Source organism: Stegostoma tigrinum, chromosome 46, assembly GCF_030684315.1.
Source record: "Stegostoma tigrinum isolate sSteTig4 chromosome 46, sSteTig4.hap1, whole genome shotgun sequence".
Lineage (NCBI taxonomy): Eukaryota > Metazoa > Chordata > Chondrichthyes > Orectolobiformes > Stegostomatidae > Stegostoma > Stegostoma tigrinum.
Genome location: NC_081399.1, coordinates 4,995,197 through 5,015,425, shown reverse-complemented (window position 1 = coordinate 5,015,425; position 20,229 = coordinate 4,995,197). Strand labels below are relative to the sequence as shown.

General features: G+C 47.0%; 1 protein-coding gene across 4 annotated transcripts in view; it reads right to left on the bottom strand.

The window, feature by feature from the left end:
* LOC125450433 (NACHT, LRR and PYD domains-containing protein 3-like) overlaps nucleotides 1–19,370 on the bottom strand; it is a 42,134-nt gene extending 22,764 nt beyond the window's left edge. Inside the window, exons 1-3 of one of the 4 annotated variants that reach the window (XM_059642841.1) lie at nucleotides 18,591–19,370; nucleotides 1,385–2,940; nucleotides 315–481 (exon numbers count right to left, since the gene is read on the bottom strand). In XM_059642841.1, the coding sequence (XP_059498824.1) occupies nucleotides 315–481; nucleotides 1,385–2,483 (1,266 nt within the window). In that variant the 5' untranslated portion in view covers nucleotides 2,484–2,940; nucleotides 18,591–19,370. Of the gene's footprint in view, nucleotides 1–314; nucleotides 482–1,384; nucleotides 2,941–4,033; nucleotides 4,125–11,625; nucleotides 11,753–18,590 lie in introns of those variants that run through there. The other 3 variants (XM_059642842.1, XM_059642843.1, XM_059642844.1) reach the window with 3 other exon arrangements.
* Between the last annotated feature and the right edge of the window lie 859 nt (nucleotides 19,371–20,229).

The following is a 20,229-nucleotide window of genomic DNA, read 5'->3' as shown; positions in this document are numbered from 1 at the left end:
ACATTTGAAAGACATCTGGATAATTACATGAATAGGAAAGGTTTGAAGGGCTATGGGCCAGAAGCAGGCAGGGGGACTAGTTTAGTTGGGGATTATATTCGGCATGGACTGGTTGGACCGAAGGGTCTGTTTCTATGCTGCATGACTGTGTAGTAGATATTTGCGTCCTTTTTTCTTTTCAAAACAGTAAGATGCCAACATCTTCAGGCAAAAAAAAACAAAATTGCAAGAGAGATCTATTCAATAAAGCTGTTGTATGCAAAAGGGTGATCAGCAGGATAGCAAACAGAAGATGTGAACTCAATCGAACATACCCCGTGTAAATGGTAATTTGTCTTCAGATCATGTAGTAACATCTTGCTGGCAACCTCCACAGATCCCTCAATGGCTTCTTCTATTCTCTGCCGGTAGAATACAGTGACTTTGCGGAGAACTATGTCAGTATAACCTTTCAACATCTGTCTGATAGCAGCACTGTCATCTGGAAAGAGTGCAAATAAATAAATAAATAACAGGGAAGTGCTGGAGAAGCTCAGCAGGTCGAGCAGTGTCTGTGGAAAGGGATACAGAGTTAAAGTTTCGAGTCCGGTATGATTCATCTTCAGAACTGAAGAGAGAAGTGGAAAGCTGGCGGGTTTCTGTCAGAGAGAAAGGAGGAGAGGAGCAGTTGAACAACATTAGCCACATGTTAAATATCCGGCACTGGCTGTGAAAAGATTTGCGATGTCATGACAGGTATTTTAAAAGTAGGGGGTTCATTCTCTTATTTGTGAAGTCAGTTTTAAATATGCAGAATTACTTTAATTAAAATATCCCTTTTACTTGAAAGAAGCAAACCCAAAATCAGAACCAGGATTCATACTGACCAGAGACAGGGAGATAGATCTTGAGATACACTGAAGGCCGGGGAAAATGGCCATTGATAACCGCTCCCATTTTTAAAATTGACCGAAATGAATGTCAGTCTATATCTGTAAGGGGCACCTATCAGACCACCACTTATCATAATGTCAGGGATACATGCAGTGAAGCCAAGAAGGGACTGCGTTGAAGGAAGAGGAAGACGCTGCCAAAATGATCAGTGGAAGCATGTTCAACAGGAACTTCCAAAATGTAACTGGATAAACCATGGAAGGGGCAAATCATACAGGACTCCGGGCAACAAAAGTGCAGACTGATTGAATCAGCTCAGCCCCTAAAAGCAGAATGGCGTCCTTCTGCACCATTACTGTATCCTACAATTCCACTGTTAATCCTGGCAGTGGCACTGTCAGGTTACGGTGTGTGCTCCCACCTTCCAGATTTTGTTATGTTCAAACCGGACTGTGGATAAAAGATGTAAAGCAGCTTCTTAACATATTAGTAGGAGAACCAGTGCAGAGACCTGTCTCAGGCTGCTCCAATGCAGCAAGGAAGTCTGAAGAGAAGGCTGGCTTTGTTTTCTTCACAGGTGGTACTCCCTGTTCCACTGTTGTGTGCAGATCATTGGCTGCATGGGTATTACTTCTAAGCTTCTTTGCTGTGTCACTGCCCCTCTGGCCCTGTTCAGAAGCCACCAAATTCTTATCAATATTGATGGACTCTAGTTCCATATCATCAAGTGAATTCAAACAGGGATCCATGGTGGCAATGTTCTTGGTTTGTTTGACGGGTATCTGATTGTCAGCATCAATCATGACAGAGCCAGGCTCCCGATAACTGAAAGGATCGGCTATATTTCTACTCACACCGCTGTCCATCTCATCCATGCTGCATTGACTGAAACCACCACCTTTATATGATGATCTCCCGGGAATAAGGAACAGGTCACCAAACTGTGAACTACACGAACCTCCGGTATCGCCAAAGGTCATGGGGTGTCCTGTGCCCAGCTTGTTCATACTCTCAGGTTCTGCTCTGGGACGGTTACACTTTTGATCAGCACTTTCCAGGGCTTCACAGCCAACTTCTTTCTTTCTTCCCCACCCAAGTGTCCATGGAAACGCTCTTGCTTTACCCTTATCCCCTTGTTCCACCATTGCTTGACTGGTGTTTTGCCAAGCAAATAGATTCCTACTCCGCATGGGATCTGTGGAAAGGAAGGTCTTCAATCTGTCACCCATTCTCTGATCCAGTGGTGTGCCATGTCCGAAGCTGAAGCTACCCCCAGGTTTACAGTCTGGATTACTCTCTGTCTGGCTTGTGTTTGCTGACCTGAAACAGACGGATCCAGTCACTGGATTCAACTCTTCATCCCTGAGCATCACAACTCTTGTCGGTGCCAAGCTGCTGGTGGTCTGAGGCGCTTTGCCAGAAGACAAAGAGGTAGCACATACCATTGGGTCAAATGTCAAACCGATATCTGTGTTGACCCCATGAGCCAAAACATTTCTTGTAGACACAGTTGTGCTGCTGTCCATTTGCATACATGTTGCAGGAAGGCTGGTTTTGGATCTCCTTTTTTTGCCGGATCCTACACCTCTGAAACTTCGCTTGCTGAACATGTTTGTTTGAAGATGTCAAATACGGGAGCCTTTTTATTTTTGTCAGGCCTCAGTTCCAGCCCTCGTTCATTCTCCTGTCATTCTCAGTCAAACATAATTCAATGTAAAATAAACTCCCAGTCAAAACTCATTCGCTGTGTTCCTCAGAGGTCACAGACCTGCTCCTGATACAAAAGTTGGCCACGCTATCTCAGTTTTACTTTTGTTCCTTCTTACCCAAGATTCAACTTTGCAAATGATTTACTTTTAACCCCAAATGGATGCCACTGTACACAGATAAAGTGTATGAAATATTTTAGAATCTCAGGCGCTCGTGATGATGTCATGGGATAAATTCATCTGCTTCTTTCTTCTGATTTTCTCTCCTTTGTCAAACCCATGATCAGGACAGAGGCACATGGATTCCTTAGGTTATTTAAAAAAATGCCTTAGATATATCCAGCAGGTCTGGCAGTATCTACAGAGAAAGAAAAACAAAATTAGTATCAAAGTCAGGGACACTGTATCAGAGTTGAGAAAAGTTAGGAAGGCAAGGTGGCATGGGGGAAGAGAATAATACAGAAGAATTTTGGTCAGATGGAAGACAAGAGAGCTTAAATAAAGAAAGGGTTAAATGGTACAAGCCAAAAGAGGTGTTAATGCAACAAGCAAAAAAACATCAAGTGCTCAAAGGGGCTGCATAATAATGAACAGCTATAGTCCAAATGTCAGAAAAAATCCCAATCAAGAGTCATACAGTCACAGAGATGTACAAGCATGGAAACACTCCCTCTGGTCCAACTTATCCATGCTGACCAGATATCCTAAATTTGTTTAGTCCTATTTGACAGCATTTGGCCCATATCCTTATAAACCCTTCCTATTCATGCCCCCATCCAGATGCCTTTTAAATGTTGTAGCTGTACCAGCCTCCACCACTTCCTCTGGCAGCTCGTTCCATACATGCAGCACCGTCTGCATGAGAGAGCTGCCTCTTAGGTCCGATTTGAATCTTCCCCCTCTCATCTTAAACCTATGCCCTCTTGTTTTGGACTCCCATATGCTGGAGGAAAGACTTTGTCTATTCACTCTATTCATGCCCCTCATGATTTTATAAATCTGTACAAGATCACCCCTCAGCCTCCAACACTCCAGGGAAAATAGCCCCAGGCTATTCAGCCTTTCCTTGTAGCTCAAACACTCCAACCCTGGCAACATCCTCGTAAATCTTTTCTGAACCCTTTCAAGTTTCACAACATCCTTCCTATAGCAGGGAGACCAGAATTGCAGGCAGTATTCCAAAAGTGGTCTAACCAATGTCATGTACAACTGTAACATGACCCTCCCAATTCCTATAATCAATGCACTGACCAATAATGGCCAGCATGCCAAACATCTTCTTCACTGTCCTATGTACTTGGGAACTCCACTTTCAAGGAAAGATGAAGCTGTACCCCAAGGTCTTTCCATTCAGCAACACTGCCCAGGACCTTACCAATGACTGTATAGGTTCCACCCTGATTTACCCTACCAAAGTGTAGAACCTCACAGTTATCTAATTTAAACTCCACCTGCCACTCCTCAGCCCCTCTGATCAAGGTCCAGTTGTACTCCAAGGTAACCTTCTCCACTGTCCACTCATCCAGGCTGATGAGTTGGTAGCTGACACCCAGAGATGGACACACAGTAGTTGAGAGTCTGAGGTGGGCAGATAAGGTGAGAAAGGCACAGAGGTTGACTTTGTTTCCAATGAAATATTTCAGCTCTTGGCCAACTCAGGAAAACTCATTCATATACAGGAAAGAGAGATTACGGGAAGGGACTGGAGCTTTGATGTCATGGAAATAGTTAAAAAATTAGTTGAGGAGGAGGCCGTTGGAGCCTGCTCTGCTGTTCCACATGATCATGGTTGATCAGTGATAGTTCCCATTTTCTCCCTGATACTCTTTAATCTTTTTAATTCCATAAAGTATGGGAGAATGTTCAATGTTTTGATTTCAACCACTTTCAGCGGCAGAGAATTCCACAATCTCACCACTCTCTGGATGAAGACAATTCTCCTCATCTCAGTCCTAAATGGCTCACCTGTATCTTTAGACTCCCTAGTCATCAGGAACATCCTTCCTGCATTTACCCGGTCTAGTTTTATTTGAATTTTATAGGTTTCTATGAGATTCACCCTCAATTCTCCTACAGTACAGTGAATATGGTCCCAACTGATCAAGTTGCTTTTTATACACCAGTCTGTCTGTCCCAGGAATCAGGCTGATTCCAAAAAGACCAGTTCAATGTATCGCACAAAAAAAAGACAAACATAACTCGCTACCACGTTTTACTTATTGAAAGAAGTGAGCAAAGTTCAAGATGTTGTTCAGCGTAAGAACAGGCTCAGTTGATCAGACAAGGGTGGGGTTGGTGGGACGGGGTCAGATGAGTCTCCATTCAAGGATAAAGTAGAGACTGCTGGGTGGCATGGCAACTCAGCGGTTAGCACCGCTGCCTCACAGCACGGGAAACCTGGGTTCGAATTCACCCTCAAGTGACTGTGTGCAGTTTGCACATTCTCCCCGTGTCTGTGTGGGTTTCCTCCGGGTGCTCTGGGTTTCCTCCCACAGTCCGAAGATGTGCAGGCTAGGTGGATTGGCCATGCTAAATTATCCCATAGTGTTCAGGGACGTGTATATTCGGTAAGTTACAGGGAAAGGGTAGGGGGAATAGATCTAGGCGGGATGCTTAGAGGGTTGGAGTGGGCTTGATGGGCCAAATGGCCTGTTTCCACACTGTAGGGATTTTATGATTCTATGTTAGGCTGCCTTGATAGGGAGCGGAGATGTTGACAGACTGGGCATTCATGTTGAAGAACTGAATGGTTATAGTCAGGAATCTGGAAACGTGTTAAAACGGAATAGGGAAAATTGGATGAGTCATGGATAGTGGGTTGGAAGCAATTGGACAAGCAGATGAGAAAGAGAAGTGAGATAAGATAACCAGATCTATGGGTACAGGCCCAGGGGTACAGATACACCAATGAAGGAGTATTATTAGACAATTCATATTGCTTCATTATAATAAAACTGTTAAAAACCTCATGAATGACCAGCTTCTGATCCCGAGTTAATGTTCAGCACCGCCTTGAGATGCTGGTCAGGGATCACAGATAGTCCAGTGTTTTCAGTAAAATGGGCTGGAAAGTTTTGTCTCAGAGAGCAGGGAATTTTATGACTTTATGCATTAAGGAAAAAGGACAGGTGCAAGTTAAAGAAACAAAAATTGTCCTCAACACCTTGAATTGATTGTCAAAAATGTGAGGTGCTGGTTATTTTCAGGTTCCCTTCTGCTGTGACCTGTTATTCTGTTGCCCTCCAGCAGATAAGGCATGTGTCAGATATGTAGGCTGGTTTGCTTGAGAGTAAATGGTGTTAGTGAAGGTAAACAAGCCTAAACCACTTCTTTTCCTGTGCCTAAGCATTCAAACAGAGCCAAATTTGGTGAAGACGGGCGGAGTGCTACTTTGTCTGATCTAACTTTTTCATCCTCGAGGAATTCGTTATCACTACTGGGGAAGAAGCTCACGATCTGGTAAGTGGTTTATTCCTAAAAATAACCTCGTAACCGTATAAACCTTAACACTCCCAAATCATATAAAACATACAAAACACGGCAAATGGATAATGGAATACCATAATTAAATAGTTAATTAAAACACATTACTTCTGACAAGCTGCGGATGCCACTGTGACCCAGTGCAAAGTATCCGCAGTATGTGTTTGACGTTCAAGCAGCTTTGTTATCAAGGTCATGAGTTGTAAGCTAAAGTACAGAGATTGTAGCACAATCGGGAGGGGGAAAGCTACCAGGAAATTTTGTACCAGGAGGTGGTTAGAGACCTTTAGGATAGGGACTTGTGTTTTGGTCAGTGATCAGTGACAGAGAGCATGTATCTCTGACTGAGGTAGATAAGTGAACCCAGAGGGCAGGAACCTCAGCCTCTCCAATAGTTTAACAGGTTTGATGCTCTTTTTAGGTTGTTTGCATGAGAGGGAGGGCTGCCAGGAGGCTGAAAACTAACTGACCGTGGTACAGGATGCCATTCAAAGGGAGTAACCAAAAAGGAATGTAGTGATCATGGGGGCATGATAGTATGGAGATTAGACACTGTTATCTTCCTCAAATAACCAGAGTCCTGAATTTGTGTTGTCAGCCCCGTGTCAGGGTTTGAGGCATCTACTCAGGGCTGGAGAGGAAAGATCCAGTCTTTGTGCTCGAAGCAGGTACCAACAACGTAGGTAAGGCAAGGAAAAAAGTCCACTGTATCCGCTGCTCCTGATCTAGCCTCCTCTACATCAGCGAGACAATGTGTAGACCGAGAGATCGTTTTGTAGAGCATCTGCACTCTGATGGCAACAAGTAACAGAAATTTCCTGTTGCCAACCATTTTAACTCTCCCTCCCAATTCCCTGGGTGATATGTCCATCCTGGGCCTCCTCCAGTTTCACAACGACACCACACACAAACTGGAGGAGCAACACCTCATATTCCTACCGCCCAATGGCCTAAACATGCAATTCGCCAGTTTTAAAATCTCCCCACCCCCAGCCTCATCCCATGTCCAACCCTCCTGCTCATCCCTGCCTCCTTGACCTGACACAACCTGTCCATCTTCTTCCCACCCATCCACCCCTCCCACCTTACTGACCAATCCCTACCACTGCCTACCTGCCCTCACCTATCACCATCCCACCTATTTTCCCCAGCCCCACCCCTCCTCTCTATTTACCAGCTCCCTTTCTCCCTCCCCATTTCTGAATAAGGATCCTGACCCAAAATGTCAACTTTCTGACGCTGCCTGGCCTGCTGTATTTCTCCAGCTCCACACTGTGTTGTCTCTAACTCCAGTCTCTGCAGTTTTTGCTGTCACCACAAGAAAAAAGTAGTCACTTTGAGGCTGCTGAGCAGAACCTCTAGTTAATTACCTGAGCTCCATTCAAATGGCAGAGAACAAGTCAGAATAGAGAGATGAATGCACGGCTCAAAGACTGATGCAGTAAATTTTACCAGGATGTTGCCTGGTATGGAGGGACTTGAGGCTGTTATTATTATCATTAGAGAGAAGAAGGTTAAGAGCTGACCTAATAGAGACATACCAGATGGTCAGAGGATTAGATAGGGTGGACAGCGAGAGCCTTTTTCCTCGATGGAGATGGCTAGCATGAAGGGACATAACTTTAAATTGAGGGGTGATAGATATAGGACAGATGTCAGAGGTAGGTTCTTTACTCAAAGGGTAGTAAGGGTGTGGAATGCCCTGCCTGCAATAGTAGTAGACCTGCCAACTGTCAGGGCGTTTAAATGGTCATTGGATAAACATACGGATGGTAATGGAATAGTAGGTTAGATGGGCTTCAGATTGGTTTCACAGGTCGGCGCAACGTCAAGGGCCAAAGGCCCTGTACTGCGCTGTAGAGTTCTATGCCCTATGTTCTAAATGTATGTTCTGAGGTCTGTTGGATACTGTTAGTACTACCAGGGACAGAGGATTGTTTCCAGTTGTGCAAGTGATTTCAGCACTGGGTAAGTCTGTCTGGAAGAAGCCGAAAGGATCAAAGAGGCTACTCAGCGCTGATTATCCAGCAGAATGGCCTCAGAAAATGTACAATTCTATTCCCTACAAAATCTTAAACTCCAGGCACCTTTGTTAGTGGGAAATATAAACAGCTTTCAGAATCTGATGATCGTAGTAGGCCTTTAAGGTTGAGAACAAAACGCTGGCCAGGGTCAAGAGCAGGAAACCCTCAATGGAGGTTAAAATCTTTTTGAGAGGGAGTGTGTGCGTGGGGGATGGTTAACCTTTCTGAGCATTAGCTGCTGGAAATGATGCTCTCTGACAGTCCACATAAAGGGCAGCAGAGTAGAAGGGGTTATTACCAACTTTAGAAATCCAAGTACAAGATTGTGTGGGGACTGTGCTCGCAGAAACAAATCCAGATTCTCAGAAAGACACACGGTCAGGAGAATAGATCAGGGAATCAGAAAGCAGGGCAAGTAGCAGAGAGGCCTCAGTGAACCAGTTTGGTAGAGGATTTGAGCAACGAGAGACCAAGCAAGGAAAGTGCTGGAAGATAGAAACCTGTGGTAATGTACGATTCTAAAGGGGGTGCAGGAGCAGAGGGAGCTGGGTGTTCACAGATCATTGAAGGTGGGAGGTTCTGGCAGAATCAGCAAGAATTAAGATTAGATTAGATTCCCTACAGTGTGGAAACAGGCCCTTTGGCCCAACAAGTCCACACCGCCCCTTGAAGCATCCCACCCAGACCCATTCCCCTGTAACCCACACACCCCTGAACAGTACGGGAAATTTAGCACGGCTGATCCACCGAGCCTGCACATCTTTGGACTGTGGGAGGAAACCGGAGCACCCGGAGGAAACCCATGCAGACACGGGGAGAATGTGCAAACTCCACACAAGACAGGTGCTGGAGGCTGGAATTGAACCCGGGTTCCTGGTGCTGTGAGGCTGCAGTGCTATACCACTGAGCCACCGTGGTGCCTCATAAGCCATGCAGCATCCTCGGCTTTATTATTAGGAGGAAGGAGGTGATGTCAAACTTCTACATGACACTTGTTAGACCTCAGCTAGAGTATTGCACATAGCCGTGTGTGTGTGTGTGCCACATAATAGTGAAGTTATGAATATATTGGAGAGAGTGCAAGAGAGATTTACAAGAATGGTGCTGCAGATGAGCCACTCCATTTATGGAGAGAGATTGAAGAAGTTAGGCAGCACGGTGGCTCAGCGGTTAGCACTGCAGCCTCACAGCACCAGGGACCCAGGTTCGATTCCACCCTCAGGTGACTGTCTGTGTGGAGTTTGCACGTTCTCCCTGTGTCTGTATGGTTTCCTCCGGGTGCTCCGGTTTCCTCCCACAATCCAAAGATGTGCAGGTTATGGTGGGTTGAACATGGTAAATTCAGGGTAACAGACATAGGTGGGAGCTTGGGTCTGGGTGGAATGCACTTTGAAGGGTTAGAATAGACCAGATGAGCCAAATAGCCTCTTTCTGCGCTGGAGGGAATGTTCTCCTTGAAGAGAAGGCAGCTGAGAGGAGATTTGATGGAAGTTTTCAAAATCTTGGGTGGGCTGGATGGAATAGATTCCCACTCATAAAACAAACATATTTTCAGGATAGTTTTGTAGGACAGCAAGTTCATTAGCCAAAAAGGCAGCAAGCCATACTAGCCCTGATATTATGCAACAAGGTAATTACGAAAGCCATAGTAAACTCATCCCTCTGCAACAGTGACCATAATGTGATTGAATTTGACATTCAGTTTGAGAAATGGAAGGTGGGGTCTAGGACTGGTATTCCAAACTTAATTAAAAGAGCTTAAACATGAGAACATGAAAACAGAGGTAGCTTAAGTGAATTTTTATTTATTCATTCACTGAATGAGTGTATTGCAGTCTGGCCCAGCATTTATTGCCCTTTTCTAATCTCCCCAGTGGGAATTATTGAGTCAATCACATTATTGTGAGTCTGGAGTTACATGTAGGCCAGACCAGGTCAGAATGGCAGATTTCCCTCCCTAAAGGACATTAAGTAAACCAGATAGGCTTCCCCCGCCACCCCCCCCCCCCCCAACAATTAGCAGTCGATTCATAGTTGTCACTAGGCTCTTAATTCCTGGTTTTTATTGGGTTCACATTCCACCATCTGCCATGGTGGCACCCCAGCACATTACCTGGGTCTCTGGATTAGCAGTCCAACAATAATACTGTTGTACTACTACCGCCCTGAATCAGGTTAAAAAATAGGTCGAGAGAGGCAGTACAGACATTTCAAAATACACTGGATACGTTTGAATAAGAAAAGAAAAATACCAAGAGGTTTCTGTGAATTAAGTGAAAAATGTAAAGTAAAAACATATAATGGTCAAAATATGCCTGGTGGATTAGAACATTGGACAGATGATTAAATAGAGCAAAAAAAGTGATGGGGGGGGAATCAGACTTACCAACAAAATTTAGTTAGAAATATAAAAACAGGTCAGAGTTTCTGTAGATACTCTATAGAATCCATGACTATGTTGAAGGCAGAGGTGGGTGGATTTTTGATAAGTAAGGTGCAAAAGGTATGTTCCTCCAGCTCCACACTGTGTTACCTCTGACTCCATCATCTGCAGTTCTTACTACTTCTGAGGGGTTATCAGGGTTGGGCGAAAATGGGAGTGTAAAAGCTGACATCTGCCTGCCGTTGCTGAATGGTCTAGCAAGCTAGAAGGGTTGAGCGGCCTACTTAGTGTGATCACTTCCCTCCCTTTCTGTAATCTGTGAAGTTCTCAGCTCAGACTGTATGAGCTTTATCGGTTGAAGGTGAGGTGGTCAAGTCCTATTGGGGCTGTGAGCGAATAAAACAAAACAAAACAAAAAGCAAAGCACTGGAGAAAATTCAGCAGGTCTGGCTGCACATAGAACATCGAACATTACAGCACAGTACAGGCCCTTCGGCCCTCGATCATACCGATATGAACCCCATCTAACCTACACTGTTCCAGGTACATCCATATGCTTATCTAATAATGACTTAAATGTACCTAAAGTTGGCGAATCTACAACCGTTGCAGGCAAAGCGTTCCATTCCCTTACTACTCTGAGTAAAGAAACTACCTCTGACATCCGTCCTATATCTTTCACCCCTCAATTTAAAGCTATGCCCCCTCGTGCTCGCCATCACCATCCTAGGAAAAAGGATCTCCCTATCCACCCTATCTAACCCTCTGATTATGTTGTACTAGTGGAAAGCTTTACTCTCTTCCGCTCTCTCGTGCAATGACGCTTTACCCCGGTTGCTCATAAACCCGTGAGGACTTCTCTCGTGTCACGCAGGGAAATACACGATGGATCGCTTTGGATCCTTTTATGTGCATTTCTGCATGGTCAGAAAGCCATACAAAGTTTAACCCTCTTCCTAGCAATATCAATCCTTCCCCCCCTCACCAGATTATGTCTCTGCCTCGGTCTCTATCTCTCTGCGAGTTTTCAAATCCAATTCCGGGTGTCTGCCTGCCTCTCTCTTCCCTTCCATTTTATTTCTTTCGACCTTCACCACTCTCCTCTAACCTTCTACTACAAAAATATCAATCTTGTTTTAGTTTAGCTTCTAACCATTTTAGCCAGAACATCTTTACCCGCCAGATGAGAAATCTTCTCAGCCTAAGATCTGCCGTCGCTTTTCTGTGCGTTTTCAGTTTCGTACTCAACCAGATATGTTCAAATCTGCTTAGAAACTACTGACTCAAACCGGATTTAAAAACCAGAATTGGCTGCACTCGGAAATGTCTTGAGGAGGAAAAGGGGCAGAGAGGGGATTAAAAGCAGTAAACTGGTTATGCTAAACAAGAGCTGATCAGGATAAACAGCTGCTCCACGGCGAGGCACTTAGTTGAAGCATGCTTCAACGTCAACAGAAATTGCTGGAGAAACTCCGCAGCATCTGTGGAGAAAGACACAAGAGTTAACGTCAATTGGTGGTGCTTGTACAGACACCGTTATTGGCCCAGATAAAGCTGCCCAGTGGCTGTGGACAAATTTGCATTTCATTGAAACAAAAGTAAAATACAGTAGATGCTGGAAATCCAAACCAAAGTAGAACATGCCAGTGAAACTCCAAGATCATAAGGTAAATGAGCAGAATTAGACCATTCGGTATAGTGAGTCTGCTCCATCATTCCGATCATGGTTGATGGGTTTCTCAACTCCATTCTCCTGCCTTCTCCCTGTAACCCCTGATCCCCAAACTAATCAGGAACTTGTCTATCTCTGTCTTGAAGAAACTCAATGACCTGGCCCCTACAACATTGCAGCAAAGACCTCCATACATTAACCACCGTCCAGCTGAACACATTCCACCTTATCTCAGCTCTAAAGGGGTTGTCCCTTCTGAGGTTGTCTCCTCAATTTCTGGTCTCTCCTAATAGTGGAAACAGCTTCTCACATCCTGGCCTCTCAATCCTCAAACACTTCCCATATGATAATTTATGATGAAGGGTCTAGGCTGGAAACGTCAGCTTTCCTGCTCCTAAGATGCTGCTTGGCCTGCTGTGTTCGTCCAGCTCCACACCTTGTTATCTCATATGATAAGTCCTTCATTTCCAGGATCATTCTTGTGGACCTCCTCCATACACCCACCAAGGACAGCACATCCTTGCTTAGATCCTTTCCCAAAGCTGTGCCAGTATATTTACAACGCTGCCATCTATCCCAAAAAATGTGGAGTATTGCCCATGTATGTGTTGTACACAAAAACCTAGCCAGTAACCACTCCATCAGTCTACTCTCTACCAAGTTGCAAGCATTTGGCCCAAATCCCTCTGAACCATTCCTATTCACTTAGCCATCCAGGCGCCTTTTAAATGTTGTAACTGTACCAGCCCCCACCACTTCCTCTGGCAGCTCCCTCTGTGTGAAAATGTTGCCCCTCAGGTCCCCTCTCACTTTAAACTTATGCCCTCTAATTTTGGACTCCCCTGGGAAAAAGATCTTGGCTATTCACCAAAACCATGTTCCTCATGATTTTATAAACCTCTATAAAGTCACCCCTCAGCCTCTGATGCTCCAGGGAAAATAGCCCCAGGCTATTCAGCCTCTCCCTGTAGCTCAAACCCTCCAACCCTGGTGACATGCTTAAAGATCTTTTCAGAACCCTTCCGAGTTTAACAGCATATTTCCTACAGCAGGGAGACCAGAATTGAACTCGGTGTTCTAAGAGTATTCTCAAGAAGCTGGATACCGTGCAGGACAATGCAGCTCACTTGATTAGCACCACATCCATTGCATCCACAACCAACGCTGAGTAGCAGCAGTGTGTACCATCAACAAGGTGTGTATGCAGTATTCACCAACAAGTTAAGGTGCAGTGGTTATCCTGATAATTAGTCTACATAGGCATGGTCTGGACTTCTTATAGCTCCCACCTCCCAACCTGGGGGAGCAAAGGAAGGGGCAGGAATTGAGCCCAGTCACACTCCCCCCTCCATACAGTCCCCTGCCACCAGAAGAAGAGAGCTCCCACAAATGAATGCCAAATCCCAATCAGTGCTACCATGGTGACTGAACTGGCCCGGGACTGCTGGGCACCTTAGAGTCTAACCTGGAAATGGGAAATCTGGAATAACAGCCAGGGTCCCATCGTGGCAGCAAAAGCTGGAGTGAAAACAGGCTGTGGCTTACACATTGAGGATGACAGGGATGGCCCCATAATGGATACAGCTTTTTAAGCTGCCCAGCCACATGAGTCCCCACTAAACATCCACTTGACAACGTGACCCTCCACATCCTGCGCTTGGCACACATTTACTCTATTACCCCTTTTGTTTGCATTTTAGAAAAGAGGCCAGGAATGGGTTACAATTAGACAATTTTAGTCATTCTAAAATGTTATGTAGAACACAGTGTTGAATATATTTCCAGAAATAACTCTTGTTGTCCTCTTAGGAAGCGCTTTGGAGCGATATCCCAAGACACCGATGTGACCCTTACAGAGCATTTATTGTTGATTTTGTATTATCGCAATGATTGCAGACAGAAGGGTAGGACAGTCACAATGGAAAACGACATACCCAGGATACCTGTGGTACGCCCCACCAGAAGCCCACAGAGTGTGTGGATGGTATACTCTCGGACCAACTTGCAAAATCGGTGGTATTTGGGTGTAACAATCAGTTCATGGTGTATAGGAAACCCCTTGGAAGTTCCACATTGCGTTATATGACCCTTTGGGTCACAGACGATTTGTGGGCTCTCTCTGAGAATGAGTGCCTGGTAGAGGGAAGCCTCGTGTAAGTAGACTATGTAACTAATACCAACTGGAACAGATATATCAGGTACATAGTTACCGGAACGGTGTCCTTCCCCACTAAGATGATTATATTTCCACCTGGCTTGCAGAATGATGGACGTCCCTGTAGGACAAGGGACAGGGAAATACGAGGGGAAACTGCAGACCAGCAGTTAATAGACAAAAGAGAAGGAACTCCTTAATGATAAAGCCGCAGCTCGCAGGACAGGAGTGTCACCAGTCCCTGGACTTCGCTAGTATTGTTTTCCTTTATTCATTCATGGGATGAGGGTGTCACTGGCCAGGCAGCATTTATTGCCCATCCCTAATTGCCCAGAGGGCAGTTAAGAGTCAACCACATTGCTGTGGGTCTGGAGTCACATGTAGGCCCAGACCAGGTAAAGATGGCAGTTTCTTTCCCTAAAGGCCATTAGTGAGCCAGGTGGGTTTTTCCCAACAATGGATTCACAGTCATCATTAGATTCTTAATTCCAGATATTGTGGTGCCGGTGGTCATCAAGGAATAGACTAGGGCTCCCTGGAGGGAACTGCTCCTGTAAAATGCAGACGGAGTGAGGGATCTGGGCTGTGTGAGGTGAAGATGTGTTTATTGGAGGAGTTCTGTGCTGGAGTTGTCTGAAATGATGGAGGATGATCCTTTGAACACGGAGGTTGGTAGGATGAATAGTGAGGACGGGGTTGGGGTGGGGGGGGGAACCGCGATCTTGCGACAGTGAGCGATGGGAAGGGGGAAGGCCAGAAGCATGGGTGCTAGATTGGATGTGGTTGAAGACTCTGTCAACCACGGTGGGTGGGAAACCACGGCCGTGGAAGAAGGAAGCCATGACGGTAGCGCTGTTTTGGAAGGCAGCATCAGAACAGACATGACGTAGACTGGCAGTGGACAGTGTATTCCCCAGAATGGAGACAGCTTAAAGAAAGGAAGGGAAGTGCTGGAGGTGGACCGTGTGAAGGCTGCAGAGGGGTGGGAATTGGAGGCAAAATTAACAAATTTTTCAAGGTCCAGGAGGGAATGTGATACGGCACTGTAACAGTCATTGATGTGCCAAGGAAAGGGATTTGGGACTGGAGCAAAGATTGTTCCACGTACCCCACAAAAAGGCAAGCACAAGTGGGACTCATACAGGTGCCCACAGCCACTCATTTGACGTGGCAGAAGTGAGATGAATTAAAGGAGAAATTGGGACGTGAGAAACCAAGTCAGCTAAGCGGAGGGAAAGTAGTATCAGGGATAATGGGAACTGCGGATGCTGGAGAATTCCAGGATAATAAAATGTGAGGCTGGATGGACACAGCAGGCCCAGCAGCATCTCAGGAGCACAAAAGCTGTCGTTTCGGGCCTAGACCCTTCATCAGAGAGGGGGATGGGGGGAGGGAACTGGAATAAATAGGGAGAGAGGGGGAGGCGGACCGAAGATGGAGAGTAAAGAAGATAGGTGGAGAGAGTATAGGTGGGGAGGTAGGGAGGGGATAGGTCAGTCCAGGGAAGACGGACAGGTCAAGGAGGTGGGATGAGGTTAGTAGGTAGCTGGGGGTGCGGCTTGGGGTGGGAGGAAGGGATGGGTGAGAGGAAGAACAGGTTAGGGAGGCAGAGACAGGTTGGACTGGTTTTGGGATGCAGTGGGTGGGGGGGAAGAGCTGGGCTGGTTGTGTGGTGCAGTGGGGGGAGGGGATGAACTGGGCCGGTTTAGGGATGCAGTAGGGGAAGGGGAGATTTTGAAACTGGTGAAGTCCACATTGATACCATATGGCTGCAGGGTTCCCAGGCGGAATATGAGTTGCTGTTCCTGCAACCTTTGGGTGGCATCATTGTGGCAGTGCAGGAGGCCCATGACGGACATGTCATCTAGAGAATGGGAGGGGGAGTGGAAATGGTTCACGACTGGGAGGTGCAGTTGTTTGTTGCGAACTGAAAAACGGTCTCCAAGCCTCCGCTTGGTTTCCCCGATGTAGAGGAAGCCACACCGGGTACAGTGGATGCAGTATACCACATTGGCAGATGTGCAGGTGAACCTCTGCTTAATGTGGAATGTCATCTTGGGGCCTGGGATAGGGGTGAGGGAGGAGGTGTGGGGGCAAGTGTAGCATTTCCTGCGGTTGCAGGGGAAGGTGCCGGGTGTGGTGGGGTTGGAGGGCAGTGTGGAGCGAACAAGGGAGTCATGGAGAGAGTGGTCTCTCCGGAAAGCAGACAGGGGTGGGGATGGAAAAATGTTTTGGGTGGTGGGGTCGGAGGATGATGCGTTGTATCCAGAGGTTGGTAGGGTGGTGTGTGAGAACGAGGGGGATCCTCTTTGGGCGGTTGTGGCGGGGGCGGGGTGTGAGGGATGTGTTGCAGGAAATGCGGGAGACGCGGTCAAGGGCGTTCTCGATAACTGTGGGGGGAAAGTTGTGGTCCTTGAAGAACTTGGACATCTGGGATGTGCGGGAGTGGAATGTCTTATCGTGGGAGCAGGTGCGGCGGAGGCGGAGGAATTGGGAATAGGGGATGGAATTTTTGCAGGAGGGTGGGTGGGAGGAGGTGTATTCTAGGTAGTTGTTGGAGTCGGTGGGCTTGAAATGGACATCAGTTACAAGCTGGTTGCCTGAGATGGAGACTGAGAGGTCCAGGAAGGTGAGGGATGTGCTGGAGATGGCCCAGGTGAACTGAAGGTTGGGGTGGAAGGTGTTGGTGAAGTGGATGAACTGTTCGAGCTCCTCTGGGAGGCGCCGATACAGTCATCAATGTACCGGAGGAAGAGGTGGGGTTTGGGGCCTGTGTAGGTGCGGAAGAGGGACTGTTCCACGTAACCTACAAAGAGGCAGGCATAGCTGGGGCCCATGCGGGTGCCCATGGCTACCCCCTTAGTCTGTAGGAAGTGAGAGGAGTCAAAAGAGAAGTTGTTGAGGGTGAGGACGAGTTCAGCTAGGCGGATGAGGGTGTCGGTGGAGGGGGACTGGTCGGGCCTGCGGGACAGGAAGAAGCGGAGGGCCTTGAGGCCATCTGCATGCGGAATGCAGGTGTATAGGGAATGGACGTCCATGGTGAAGATGAGGTGTTGGGGGCCAGGGAATTGGAAGTCCTGGAGGAGGTGGAGGGCGTGGGTGGTGTCACGGACGTAGGTAGGGAGTTCCTGGACCAAAGCGGAGAAAATGGAGTCCAGATAGGTGGAGATGAGTTCGGTGGGGCAGGAGCAGGCTGAGACGATGGGTCGACCAGGGCAGGCAGGTTTGTGGATTTTGGGAAGGAGATAGAAACGGGCCATGCGGGGTTGGGGAATAATAAGGTTGGAGGCTGTGGGTGGGAGGTCCCCTGAGGTGATGAGGTCATGAATGGTGTTGTCACCCATCCCTTCCTCCCACCCCAAGCCGCACCCCCATCTACCTACACCTCATCCCACCTCCTTGACCTGTCCGTCTTCCCTGGACTGACCTATCCCCTCCCTACCTCCCCACCTACACTCTCTCCACCTATCTTCTTTTCTCTCCATCTTCGGTCCGCCTCCCCCCTCTCCCTATTTATTCCAGTTCCCTCTCCCCATCCCCCTCTCTAATGAAGGGTCTAGGCCCGAAACGTCAGCTTTTGTGCTCCTGAGATGCTGCTTGGCCTGCTGTGTCCATCCAGCCTCACATTTTATTATCTTAAGCGGAGGGAAGTGGTGGATGGGGATCGTTCAGGCCTCTGGTCAAGGAAGAAGCTGAGAGCTCTCAGACCATCCTGGTGGGGAATGGAGGTATGGAGGGATTGGACATCCATGATGAACAGGAGGCAGTTGGATCCAGGGAACTGGGAATTCTCAATATGGCAGAGGGTATCAGAGAAATTGCAGGTGTAGGTGGACAGGGTCTGAATAAGGGAAGAGAAGATGGAGTCATAGTGGGAGGAAATGAGCTGAGTCGAACAGGAATAGGCCTATATGATGGGTCTCCCAGGATAGTCTTAGAACATAGAACATCGAACATAGAAAAGTACAGCACAGTACAGGCCCTTCGGCCCGCTATGTTGTGCTGTGGAATAATCCTAATCCAAAAATAAAATAACCTAATCTACATTCCCCTCAATTCACTGCTGTCCATGTGCATGTCCAGCAGTCGCTTAAATGTCACTAATGACTCCGCTTCCACCACTACCACTGGTAAACTATTCCATGCGCTCACAACTCTCTGGGTGAAGAACCTCCCTATGACCTCCTCTATACCTTCCTCCTAACACCTTAAAACTATGACCCCTCGTGGCAGTCAATCCTGCCCTGGGGAAAAGTCTCTGGCTATCGACTTTATCCATGCCTCTCATTACCTTGTACACCTCAATCAGGTCACCTCTCTTCCTCCTTCTCTCCAGAGAGAAAAGTCCGAGCTCAGTCAACATCTCCTCGTAAGACAAGCCCTCCAGTCCAGTTGTTTCTGGATTTTCAGAAAGAGGTAGAGGTGGGCTGTCTGGAGTTTGGAAACTGTCAAGTTGGAGGTAGCACAGAGGGGTAGGTCTCCAGAGGTAATTAGGATAGTGACAACAATGTCCTGATGTTCAGATGTGGGGTCATTTTCCAGGGTCTAGGCCTGAAACGTCAGCTCTCCTGCTCCTCTGATGCTGCTTGGCCCGCTGTGTTCGTCCAGCTCTCACCTTGTAATCTCGGATTCTCCAGCGTCTGCAGTTCCTACTGTCTCTCATGGTCCAGGAAGATGTGTCTGAGAGTTAGCATTGAGTCTCTGCAAGGTAGAGTTCAGTGCGACAGAACACAACAGCACCACCCTTGTCAGCAGGTTTGATGATAAAGTTAGGGTTGGACCTAAGAGAGTGAAGTGCGGCCATTTCAGAAGGAGACAGGTTAGAGTGGGTGAGAGGAGCACAGAAGCTTAGATGGCCAATGTTACACAGACTTGTCTTCAATGAAATGAGCAAGGGCAGGTAAGGAGCCTGAGAAAGGGGTCCCAGTGGAGGGTGAATACTGGAGGTGGATGAAGGGAAACCGTCTTTCTCCGTGAAGCAGCATTTCGCCTGTACCTCCTCAAATCTGGCCCATTGCATTTGCTGCACACAATGTGCCCTACACAACACTGGAGAAACCAAACACAGATGAGCTGACTGAGATAACACGGTGTGAAATTGGATGAACACAGCAGGCCAAGCAGCGTTGGAGGAGCAAGAAAGCTTGACGTTTTGGGTCAGGACCCTTCTTCAGAAAAGTCACAACCCGAAACGGCAAGCTTTCCTGCTCTTCTGATACTGTTTGGCCTGCTGTGTTCATCCAGCTTCACACCTTGCTATCTCAGAATCTCCATCATCGCCAGTTCCTCCTATCTCTCACAGACTAGGTGACTGCTTTGCAGAACCCCTCCGCTCCACGCCCAATCATGACCTCAGCCTTCCCATAGCATCCTGCTCAGACATCCTCTGTATGCGACAATATTCCAGTGAATCACAGCGAGGACTGGAGGAACAACATCTCATTAAGGAGTTCGACACCTTCAGATTGTGAACTCACTCCCATTTCTTCCCTTTTTGTTAGCTTTACTTGTTGCATTCTCTGTCACCATGTCCTCTCTCTCCCCCACGCCGGTCTGGCAGTTAGACACACCATTGTTCTGCCATTCTCACATTCTGATGACTTAATCTGAACCATCAGCAGCCTTTCTACACCCACACTATTGCAGAAAATGCCATCCCCTCCGCATTCATGTCAGCCCTAATGAAGAGCCATCTAGACTTGAAATGTTAGCTTGCTCTCTCTCCATGCATGCTGCCCGACCCGCTGTGATCTCCAGCATTTTTTTTTCTTTTTAGGATTAGAGATAGTATGGTTAGTGTTAAAGCTTATTGTAACTTGTTTCCTAATAAAGTTGGGCTTGTTTTGCACTGGTTACTTCACCACTTCAGTATTGTGGGCACCTGGGCAAATACATTCATTACATTCTGGTCAAAGTTATCCAAGTTGTCT